Raw genomic sequence first — 12,409 nt, 5'->3', positions numbered from 1 at the left:
TTTTACATTTGTTTTGTTTAAACCAAGATCTAAACAAAGGCCATAGTTTAATAATATGTTTAATTGATATGTCTCTTAAGTGTCTCTTAATCTTCAGGAAAACCCCTTCTCTGTTTTTCCTCCAGTCACTGACAGAGATACCAGCTCTGTTGTCATGTAGAATTAAAGTTTTGAATTTTTAAAATAAACCTTATTTTGGAATAATTTTAGATTTATAGAAAAGTTGCAGAGGTCAGGAGCTCAAGAGAATCCTCACATAGTCCTCGCCTAGCTTCCCCTCTTGTCAGCACCTTCCATTACCTTCATTATGTCTTTTTTCTGTGCCATCATCCAATCCAGGATACCACATTGTGTTTAGCCATAGTTGAATATTTAAATGATTTCTGGTTATAAGTTCTCATCTACTGCTGAAAGAAATAACCATTTTCTGACTAGAAGGCAGTACACCGTTACGGTTTAAAAACCAGGCTGAGGCCAGGTTTCAGTTTTTCACTCAATTACGTAATAACTGTATAGTAAGTTATACTTTCCATGTCTGTCTCATCACCTTTGAAATGGGAATAATAATAGTACGGTTTCCTTGGATTATTGTAAAAAAAAATAAATTTGGTAAGTGTATACAAAGTGCTTATCACAGTTCTGGGCACATAAGAAGCACTCAGTACACCTAGCTCTTGACCAAGGTGCTATTCCTAAATCATAGCAAACCCCGGGGAAGGAGCCGGGTCTTCCCCGAGGCCCACTATTATTTAGAAAATACTGTATCGATGTTTTTTTCCACTTGCCTTAGAAATAGTGCATTTGCTTTGGTTCTATATAGTGGTCTCACTACGTTTTGAGGTGTTTCACTTCTATTTTGGGAATTTTTATTCAGTAGAACATAGTTCCCTCGTATGTTTTGATCAATCAAAAATATTGGCTCTAGGCGGGGTGCAGTAGCTCACCTGTAATCCCAGCTCTGTGGGAGGCCGGGGCATGGGGATCGCTTGAGCTCAGGAATTCGAGACCAGCCTGGGCAACATGGCGAAACCCTGTCTCTACAAAAATACAGAAATTAGCTGGGCGTGGTGGCGTGAGCCTGTAGTCTCAGCTACTCAGGAGGCTGAGGTGGGAGGATTGCTTGAGCTGTGGAGGCGGAGGTTGCTGTGAACTGTGATCTAATATATATATAAATATATGTGCGTAAATATATTTTTATATAAATGTATAAATATATGTACATACATGTACATATATTTATATATAAATATAATTGTATTTACATATTATATAAATATGTGTGTGTGTGTGTGTGTATTTATATATATAGACACCCTAAGAGTGAGTTTTTTCTCTTGGCAGGAGTTCTTGAGATCAGGATTGGAGGATTAAAACTGCAGGCCTTTCTTTTATTAGTCTCACAGAGTGACTGGTTTGATTTGTGCTTTCGAATTAGAATCACCTTCTTTACCAGACTTCCTTTGCATGAAGCAGTAGGAGCAAGTGGCTGCTTAACTGGCTTGAGCTCTAAAGTGTGTTTGTGGTATGAAGTGTTCTCAGAGGAACCGAAATCGGTGTGGTCACACATCATCAGTGCCTCTTCATACACCCACGCCCTCCTGAAGGTTGCTGTTTGTGTTGCTTCTAGCGCCTGTTGCTGTTCAACAGTACCCTTGGTTTCAGCATAGTTGCTATGATGATGAAAACCTGTTAGAATCTGCCTTTTTTTTTTTTTTTTTTTTTCAGAACTGTTGGAAACATTGAATAATTCCATGTACTGTAAAAGGAAATAAAGTAGTTTGGGTAATTTGGACCCAAAGACTCCTAAGGAATCTAGGAATTCAGTTACATAGAAGGTCACTTTCTTTCACTAGCTTTTGCCTCCAAACCTGCAGGAGAAAACCAGCTGAAAAGGAACACACATATGAGTGGGGACTGCACCTGAGCACCCCACAAGGCTCCTTTCAGAACCCTCAAACCGACCATTCGCAGTATTCACGTGGACTAGGTCTGGGTCATTTGGAGGGAGGGAAGGTGTGGGCTGGCGGAGGTGTCTGGGTGGTTTCTAGTCTGTGTTTACAGTCTGGGGCTTGCGCTGCAGCTCCTGCGCCTGTCATGCACCCCGTTTCCCAGAAGCTTCCATGATTAGGTTGTCTTGTTGAGAGGCAATGCTAGTTCAGACTTGACCTTGTGATGGTCTGTGGGGGAGAATGTTTTAGGCCATGGGACAGTGCAGTTTAATGACTGAAACAGGATTGTTTTAGTCAAATCGACTTTGGTTGGACCCACACTCTCTTTATTGGTTATATTGTTTGGTCAAGTCATTTAACTGCTTTAAGACTCAGTTTTCCCATCTGTAAATGGGAATAATGGTGATACATACCTCACAGAGTTGAGATGGAGGTTAACAACACATAGTGTGCTGGGTAGGTACTCTAACCTCAGTTGTTAGTAATAATTACGTTACATAAATAGTTGAGAGACTGAGCTTTACAATAGTGAGAAGCAAACTTTTTTTAAATTATTATTCTTTAAGTTCTAGGGTGCATGTGCAGGTTTGTTACATACGTATACATGTGCCCTGTTGGTGTGCTGCACCCATTAACTCATCATTTACATTAGGTATATCTTCTGATGCTATCCCTCCCCCCTCCCCACGACAGGCCCTGGTGTGTGATGTTCCCCTTCCTGTGTCCAAGGGTTCTTATTGTTCAGTTCCCACCTATGAGTGCGAACATGCAGTGTTTGGTTTTTTGTCCTTGCGATAGTTGAAAAGCAAACGTTTTTGTGTCCTAGCTTTTTTCTTTTGTAAACTCATAAAAGTCTTTATTATTAGAGTCAAAGTAGGTTTAAAATGCTTACCTTTCTGTGGACAAGATTAAGGCAACATAATGTGTCCACACCCTCCCCAGCATCTGGGAGAGTGTCTACCAAGACATCTCTGGTTGGCAGGGGCTGGAAGCCTAGGCAGTGTCTGGGTGGTGAGAGAGCAAGCGCAGGGCAGTTCACGTGGAGGAGATGTCTGAGCATGGTGAGGACCTGTCAAGGGGATGAGACTGGCAGAGGCACGGGCCTTCCAAACTGGAAACACAGGTTTAAAGTGGATAAGAAAACAGCAAAAGTCACATGCGGCGGGTGTGTCGTCAGCCAAGTATAAGAGGCAACACAGAAGGGTGCCTGGTGTGCCCCCAATCCAGCTGTGGCCCTCACAAACCTTTAGTGAGCGTCTAACCTAGGCTGGGGTCTGCTCTTAGCAGCAGAGACTCAGTGGCCTCATGGAGCCTGCAGTCGAGTAGGGGACACTGGTATCAACCATATAATCACACAGATGAATATGTAATGTGAAACATGTCAAGTGGTAGAAGGTAGGATGCAGAGTGGATGCTGAAAGCAGGGAGGCGAGCAGGACAGCAGGGGCAAGCTTCCTGAGACAGAAACACTGGATCTCATCCAAGAAACCAGGCTCAAAAGCAAGAGGGCCTGATCCTGTGGCTGAGGGGAAGGCTGGGAGGTGAAATGAGACAAGAGACACGGGAGGTGGCATGTTTCGAAGGGCCTAGTGTTCTTCACCCTCAGAGCCAAGGGCAGCCCATGTCTTTTTTTTTTTTTTTTTTTTTGAGACAGTCTCTCGCTTAGTCGCCCAGGCTGGAGTGCAGTGGCGCGATCTCGGCTCACTGCAAGCTCCGCCTCCCGGGTTCACGCCATTCTCCTGCCTCAGCCTCCTGAGTAGCTGGGACTACAGGCGCCTGCCACCACGCCCGGCTAGTTTTTTTTTTTGCATTTTTTAGTAGAGATGGGGTTTCACCGTGTTAGCCAGGATGGTCTCGATCTCCTGACCTCGTGATCCGCCCGCCTCGGCCTCCCAAAGTGCTGGGATTACAGGCGTGAGCCACCGCGCCCGGCCTAGCCCATGTCTTAAGCAGGGTACTGACAAGACCCCATCTGTTTGCTTAGGACTCCTCTCTCTGAGGCAGCAGAGGCCCCAGGGTGAGGACCAGCAGAGCTGTGCAGAGCCACATGGCAGTCCAGGGAACAGATAGCAGCTTGAGCTAGCCAGGGTGGTGACAGAGAGAAGAGCAAGGAGAGTGGACACAGAGATGTGTAGGAAGGGAGGGGAGAAGGGCAGACTGGACACAGAGGGCCAGGGAGGGAGGCTGGAGCACCGACCCTGCTAACGTTTCTCCCCACATTCTTTCGTGGACATAGCAACAAACAGACCTGGTGAAGTACAGCATGAGCCAGACGTATTTACATGATACATACATATGTGGTCTGTTCATGTGGAATGGAATCTCATAGCTTGTATCCTATGGTCTTTTTTTTCACTCAATGGTAGATCATGAACACACCTTTTTATGCCAAATACATGTTCACATTATCGTTTTCAGTTGCCATCAATCACTCTGGCATAGTAACACTATATAGGAAATACAAGTTTTTGAAAAACTTTTGTCTTTAGTGCTAGATATCCTTAAATTTCTAAATTATATTTGTATCATTGAATTGAACTTTTATATCTGAGTTAGGAAAAAATAACAGTAAATAAAGGGATAATACAGATATCAGAAATGTGTCCATACAACTTGTTATGTGTGTTGTTGCCTTTAAGATTAGGCTTCACATAAAATCTGGGAAGTATTTTGATAACCTGGTAAAAACAATTTTGAAGTGAAAGCCAATGTGTTGACAGTATTGGCTATAGTCATGAACCTATACTGGGTGGGGCAGGAATTGTGGTTTATTTTTTAAGACACACCCCTTGAATTCCAGGGTAGGGAGAAGAACCGTTTTTGTTCTTTCTGGTCTTCAGAATATCAGAACTGTTAGCTTGCAAGTAACTGTTACATTTCTCCTCTCACAAAGAAGTATTTCACCTATTGGATTTTTTTGTAATGACAGTTTGGTTTAGAAATATGCTAAGCAGATATAGATACACTAGAATCTATAGCGTGTAGTTCTATGTATAGTGGTGGACAGGCAGAATGGATAGAAACAGTATCTAAAAAGTTACTTCAATACATTAATATGTATCTTGTTTTAAGTCAAATTATGGGAAAATCTGGATTGTAGAAAAGCTCTCATTTGTGAAGAGTACCACTAGAATTCCTTTTAAAAACAAGTTCATTTAGGGAAAGAAAAATTAATCTATGTGCTGAAGTTTTAGCTTTATCTGTAGTTTTCCAGAAGCAAGTGTACTACATTCAGTGAGATACCCTGTATTTTGCCCTCAGGGAAGAAAAGTGCAGTCCCGCTGCAAGCTTTAGTCTGTGTTCCTTCCCTGAAAGGTCAGTGCTCTGTTGAGGAGGATCCTCTGTTCTCTTTGGGCAAGGTCGGGTGTATGTTGGGTCTAGGGTGATCAGCATACCTTTTTGTGGTCCTTTATCTACTCTAGAGCTCTTATCCTCAAGCAGCTTTGTGACCAAAGAAAAGGTGTTCATGGAGAAGGATCTGGGGAGCCCAGAGGCTGCTCAGGGTTCTCTTCCACACCCCAAAGGCCTGGCACGCTGAGGCCTTTGGGAAATGTCTGTTGAATTGCTGAATGTGCAGAGCCTGCCCACGTGTGCCTACTTTATTCAGGAATGAGATTTCTGACTAAATGACGAAGGAGAAAAGTGTGCTCAGTCAGGGAGTCACGTTGCACAGATCCTGTCTGGAAAACCAAGTAATGTTTGCCTACAGAGAAGACCATGGAGGTCACCTAATTCAGTCACTTCTGTTCCAAATGGAACAATGGAGGACTGTGGTAGTTAAATGACTTCCTGTGTACTTCTAAGGTAGTCACAGCAAGGAAGTTTCCAAATGTGGATCTGTCAGCTAAATGTCTACTGGTCCTCTCTTGTATCCTTCCACTAACATACCTTGTACTCTCCCTTGGCCCCTCGAAAGTGTGGGATTGGATAGGTTACTTAGAATTTCATTCTAAATTATTTGGGAATATACCTGGAATTATACCCGGAAAATTTGCCGTTTTGTATCAGTGGCTTTTGAGAACATTTATTAATGGTCTAAATTGAAAACTGTTGATGACCCCATGTTACTGGTTGTGGAAGAGGCTGCTGAATGAGAATGACACAGGCAGGTTTTCATGACTTTTTTTTTTTTTTTTTTTGGTATATAGGGGTCTTACTCTGTCACCCAGGCTGGAGTGCAGTGGTATGACCATAGCTCATTCCTGCCTCGACCTCCCAGGCTCAAGTGATCATGATCCCCCCATCTCAGCCTCCCTAATAGTTGGGGCTACAGGCACTCGCCACCACGCCCAGCTCATTTTGTATTGTAAAGATGAGGTCTCACTGTGCTGCCCAGGCTGGTCTCAAACTCCTGAGCTCAAGCCGTCTGTTCACCTCGGCCTCCCACATTGCTGGGATTCCAGGCGTGAGCCACCACACTGGCTTCACATGAGCTTTAATGACAGCTCAGCCTATCCACTTAGATGTGGCAGAGGTCCAGGAAGCCTGATTAAGGAGAAGGTTCAGAGGGGCTTATAGACAGTTGCAATATTATCTGCTTGTGAGTGGGACCATATTTTGGAGATTTTTTTCCGCACAGTGAACAGTTTTTGTGGACAGTTGCTTCTGCCTTCTCATACTCTCTGCTCCAGTTAGCTTGACCTTGAGCCTACTCACAATGGTACATCATTGAACCCTTTTCTGCAGCAGATATATAGCACTGTTCTTCCTTCAAATGTATAGCCTAGAGCACTCTTGAGAGGCCTCATTTAGGAAGACGGCTTGGCTGGCAAATAAATGTTTGCCAGATGAATGTGTGTTGGACATAGTATGGATGGATATTCTTGCTTTATTAGATAAAATTTGATTTTCCCTGTAAATGATTATTTATGAGATAAAACATAAACTAAAAATGATTCCTTTCCATCAAGTTCAAAGTTAGCTGCAAAACATAAAATTCTTCTTTTATGTCGCACAAGGAAATTAATGGCCTGGAAATGTACAGCTGCTTGATCAGTTTACAGGCCATTAGTACCTAGTGTACTGGCAGTGAGCCCCAGTTAGCCATGGAAACCAGCTTGCAGCTTTCTTAACTCTGTATACGAGAAATAATTGATGATTCATCAATGATCATATTTAACAAACGGCTTGATGTTTAATTAGGTTTCTTTACCCTCTTATATCTGAAGGGGTTAATTGCAACAGGATGCTAAAAGCTGGACTGTGACAAGTTTAGGCAAAAATCCAGGCTAATTTTTTATTCTTATCACAAATGGAAAATGTTTATACTTGTGGAAGGTACTGTTCAACCCCACAAATATGAAAGCTTCAGAGTTTTAGTCTCACCAAGAAAGTAAATTTTTCCAAAACCGTAGAACGAGTGTGTCTTTTAAAATCTCATTTAGGTAACATTGAGTATTACATGCAGAAATGAAAAAGCTTCAAAACTCTGGAGATTTCTCCTCAAACATAACATTGCAAAATGATTAGGCTCTCAAAATTAATTGGTTGAACAACTAAAGCGTAAAGCTTATTTAACAAACATGACTCTCTTCCATGTCCCTGGCCCTACAGATGCAGTGATAAGTTGGGTATGGGGTTTAGAAAGGTTTCTTGGAAGAGATGATCCTTGCAGTGAGTCCTAGTGGGATGATCAGGAGCTAGTCCTGCCAGTGATCTTTCTTCCAGTCTTACCAAGCCGTATGTGCAAAGGCTAGAAAGTGAGAGGAAGCACAGTCTATCCAGGGAACTCCTGGAGTCCAGTCCTCTCAGCTGGGATGGGGACGTGAGATCTGCTGAAGTCAAAGTACAGATTTGAGGAGAACCCGACAGTTCGGAAAAAAGGACAAAAGTTGTCATGAGGTTCAAAGACCAGACCAGTTGTTAAGGCAAATTTGTCTTATTCACAGTTTTTGTGAACTGTTGTTCCTTGGCAACCACTGGGCATATGGGGGAAAGCCCCAGGAGTTTTATGAGGTAGTGAGTTCCCCATCACTGCAAGTGTCCATGAAGAGACAAAATCCCAGGTCGTAGATATTGTATAGGGATGAGGCCATGGGGAAAATGACGGTGGGGAATTCTGCATTGAATGAGAGTCTGGACTGACCTTCAAAGATTTTTTTAGAGTGCTAAAATGAAAAACATATCTATATGGAAACCCACAGAAAATGCATTTATACAGGCCTCCCTCTGTACTGTCAAAATCATGCTAAGACAGTTATTTGAAATTTAAAAGCCTTTTAAATTGGCCTGATCTGAGAATTCAGGCATAATTAATAATTCCATTTCCATGGGAAAGTACATTTGAAAGGATAAGTAGATGGGGACTCCTCCTCCTTCTCTTTGTCACGGCCCTGCTGTGTGTGCTGGGTGTTTGTGCATCTGCCCCCCTTCCCTGTGCTGATGTGCTGCTGTCTGAAGGGTGCTGGGGAGGGAAAGCAGTCCTCTGTCTCTGTCTCTGTCTTCAGTGAAAAGATCCTGGTTAGGCCGGGCACGGTGGCTCACGCCTGTAATCCCAGCCCTCGGATCACGAGGGCAGGAAATCGAGACCGTCTTGGCCAACATGGTGAAACCCCATCTCTACTAAAATACAAAAAATTAGCCCGGCATGGTGGCGCGGTGGCGCTTGCCTGTAATCCCAGCTACTTGGGAGGCTGAGGCAGGGGAATCGCTTGAACCCGGGAGGTGGAGGTTGCAGTGAGCTGAGATTGCGCCACTGCACTCCAGCCTGGCCACAGAGCAAGACTCCCTCTCAAAAAAAAAAAAAAAAAAAAAGATCCTGGTTAAAAGGGCCTTCCCCAAAGGCCCAAAATTTAATTTTACTCAGTTGTGGCAGTTTCATCAGAACATAAGCATTGATTTGCTGAAGTTCCTGTTTGTCAGTACAGCCATTTTAAAAGTCAGAGGGCAAGAATTGTTTCAGCTCGTTTGTTTCATGGCTTGGTAACTAACTGTCCCTGTTACCGCTCTTCCCCGCCCTGTCCCACCCCTGCACATCCTTTTAACACTAGTCTCATCAAATACAGGATTCATCCTACACAGTTAGGTGTTTCCTGTCTGGTTAACCTTTAGTAGTCACCAAGTTCTTTTCCCTTGTCAGCAAGCTGCATTAATTTTTAAAAAACTCTTTTAAAAAGAAAGCAATTATTTACATCTCCTATGGAGACAGGTCATATTTAATGTTGGGATTTCTGTATTTGCAACGAATATACAATTGATTTATGTTTTATTCATTAGGCGTCTATTCTGTATTGATGGTGAGGGGAAAACAAGGAAGATTAGTGGTTATTTCTGTTCTTTTTTTTTTTAACTCGTCTTGATTTTTAAAAACGAAGGCTGGGCACGGTGGCACACGCCCATAATCCCAGCAATTTGGGAGGCCGAGGCGGGTGGATCACTTGAGGCCAGGAGTTCCAGACTAGCCTGGCCAACATGGCAAAACCCTATCTCTACTGGGCATGGTGGCACAAACCTGTAATCCCAGCTACTGGGGAGGCTGAGGCACGAGAATCACTTGAACCCGGGAGGCGGAGGCTGCAGTGAGCCGAGATTGTGCCGCTGCACTCCAGCCTGGGTGACAGAGGGAGACTCTGTCTCAAAAAAAAAAAAAAAAAAAAAAGAATTGGATACTTTAGGAGGTCTAAATTAAAATGTTCCTATTACTGTAAACTAAGTTGTTTGGTATTTAAATCTTCTAAATTCTATTTGATTTTGAGTGGCAATATATTCAAAGTTCAGAAGGTAGAGTGGTATGTAGTGGAAATGCTTCCTTCTGCTCCTATCCTCCCAGGTCCCTCAGAAGCAGCCAGTATTACCAGTGTTTTGTGTGCCATTCCAGAGATAGATATAACTGTCAACTGATTTTTTAAAACGTGTTTCATCACTCATTAAATCTAATGTAGTGACAAAAATGGTAAATTTTGTCCCTGCATCTTTAAAAGCATGTGCTGTGTTTGGATGGCAATTATGAAAAGTCACTTGTTTTTCCTGGGGCCATAGACCTAGCATAACAAATGGTAGCCCTCAGGGGAACTAGCATCTATGTCCTGAGTGAAGGAGTAAGATGTAGACTTCCCTTTCCTGTGGGTTGCCTTCATTTTTGTGTGTATCGTGCAGATTCTCTCAAAGATGGGAATATATTAACTCTCTAACTCTTGGTGTAAAAATAGTATCAGACCCATTTCTGTGTGCTCTTGTCGAGAAGATTCTAAAGGAAAAGAGGCTGGTATAAATTGCCCAGAGAGAAATTCCTAGAACCATGCAGTCATACTACTGGCTAAGAGCTTGCTGGGAGGTAGCCTGTGTTTGTGGTGTGGTCCTATGTTCCCAGCGGGACTGAAGTGGATTGGAGGGCCGCACTGTGCCTGCTGTGGGGTAGCATCACTTTGAGCTGGATGACACTTGCCCCAAACCTGCCCTCTATTGTCCACATCCCCACACCCAAAACCTTCCTAAACATTGTCACTTTCCAAGGTCAGATGTACAGATAAATATAGGGTACATAGGACCCATTCCACCTTAAAGGCAACAGCATTGTGTCATCCGGGGTGGCCTGCACTACAAGAGGGCATTATTCACAGCCAGTAATTACAGATTCGGAAAATCACTGAATGAAGGAAGAAACCGTCTTCCTTTCAGTTATGAATTTTTTAGTAATATTTAATGAGGGGTGGGTGGACCAAAGACACTTCCTTCCCTTCTGAAGAGAATTTGGAGTAGAGTGGTAAGGGGGAGGAATTGGACTGCTTCCCTTTAGAATTCTGCCCCTCCTCTCCTTTTTAAGGAGAATTGTCCCTAAGGAGCTCACTGTAACCAGGCAGTTCTTTAAACTGACAACTGCCTGTGAAGTGTTAATGGATTTCCTGGGAAATAAAACAGCAGGACCCTTCTTTAGTGACTACCTTACTGGAGCTTTGTAGCCCAATTTTAGTTCAGAGTGGTCCTGGCAAGGTTTATAAAGGAATTGGTGTGATTATTCATAACAATTAAATTTTTCTTATTAATAAACAAGTAAGTAACCTGCCTTCTTGGTCACCGACTCCCCCCTTCCCAAGGTGCAAGGCCCAGAGATAAGGCAAGTTGTGCCTTGCTAAGGAGGGTGTGTACCAACCAGTGAGAAACAGGAAGCTGTGCTTCAGCAGCCTGGCCTGCCTGGAGGTTTCTAAGGCTGAGTCAGGTGTGCTGAGGTCCCTCGGCAAGGGACATTGCTTTCCCCTGGCGGCCACACTGCTGAGCATAAATGCTTAAAGTGTCAGCAATTGATGTGTGGAGAGAAGTATGACTGCATTACAGCTTAAAGAGCTTTCACATTCAGGTCTCTACAGGAGGAGACGAGATCGTCCCGATAGTTTGAGAGTAAATGGATTACCGGAGGAAGAGCTAAGGTGAGTGCAAAGTCATGGTTGGCTAAAGGTCAAGGCATCTAATCTAGTAAGTGCAGTGGGGATTCATGCCTAAGTGGATGCAGCATTGGGAAGTACTCATTGAAAAGTAACCTTCTAGTCTGTAATTAAAGACTGAACACAATATCAAGATTGTACTGATTGGAACTGTGCAAAACCAGAACACTTGCCCATTTCTTCACAAATCCTTTAAGTTGTTTTACCTCTTCTCCAAACCTGCAGTGTTGTTATGTCTTTAAAAATTATATACTCACCAGAGTAATATTTTAAATTGAAAACGATTAATTTTTCCCCTTATTTTAAAGAGGGTTTTCTTTGGCTGATTGGAACATGTTTTTGTCTGCATTTTGATGAAGGGGGGTAGCTTGTGGTGGTTTGGGGTTGGGGGAGGGGTGTCGTGGGGATTGTTGCTGAAATGGTGTAACAAAGGAATGCAATGGAACTATTGAATGTAGCCTAGGAAGGAAGGACATCAAAAATCTGGAAACCTCTTTAACTAAAAAGGTTAGAGTTCTTGGCTTTCAAACTGAATTTCCCTAAAACAACACAATTTTAGTTTTGTGTTGCAACTACTGAAAATTTATTTTAGATGTGAGGTTCTGAAAGCCTCTACAGCATTAAGCCTATGTGTTAAAATCCCGCGTTAACTGAAGGGTTTAGATTTTCTCCGTTCCTAGGATGTTCCTGTTTTACTGATGACAGAGGGCTGCAGTAAAGAGAGACTTCCTTTTTCTACGTTACATTTACTGTTGAGTACTTTAATTTGGAGGTCTTGATTCAAGTGTGTGAATATACTAATTAGATGGCGGGAAGATTATCTATACTTTGTGTACCATTGCTCTTTTTCCTACACTCACTTCCAGAGTTTATTTTAAATTATCTATTTGTATGTAGCAAGGACAGATTGACAAGCTTAAAAATTCTCTATTAAATTTGTATTTGTCATAGACAGCTATACTACAGGAACTGTAATTTGCTAAAGACATATTTATTTTAAAATTGTTGACTCACCAGTTTTTGAAGAGGGTAACATTAAAGGACTATTATTGACACTAACATTATTAGAGTTTATTGCCTACT

General features: G+C 42.7%; 1 protein-coding gene across 9 annotated transcripts in view; it reads left to right on the top strand.

The window, feature by feature from the left end:
• Positions 1-12,409, top strand: part of LOC105471843 (LIM zinc finger domain containing 1) — a 151,543-nt gene that overhangs the window by 73,646 nt on the left and 65,488 nt on the right. Inside the window, exon 2 of one of the 9 annotated variants that reach the window (XM_071077142.1) lies at positions 11,242-11,311. The exons of 6 other annotated variants lie outside the window; for them this stretch is intronic. Coding sequence is in view for 2 of the 3 variants with exons in the window: in XM_011724615.3 (XP_011722917.1) it covers positions 11,205-11,311 (107 nt within the window). In the remaining variant the exon portion in view is untranslated. Of the gene's footprint in view, positions 1-9,575; positions 11,312-12,409 lie in introns of those variants that run through there. 2 more of the 9 variants (XM_011724615.3, XM_011724616.3) reach the window with 2 other exon arrangements.

Source organism: Macaca nemestrina, chromosome 13, assembly GCF_043159975.1.
Source record: "Macaca nemestrina isolate mMacNem1 chromosome 13, mMacNem.hap1, whole genome shotgun sequence".
NCBI classification, from domain to species: Eukaryota; Metazoa; Chordata; class Mammalia; order Primates; family Cercopithecidae; genus Macaca; species Macaca nemestrina.
The sequence above is the reverse complement of the archived record's forward strand: the minus strand, read 5'-3'. Positions and strand labels throughout refer to the sequence as shown.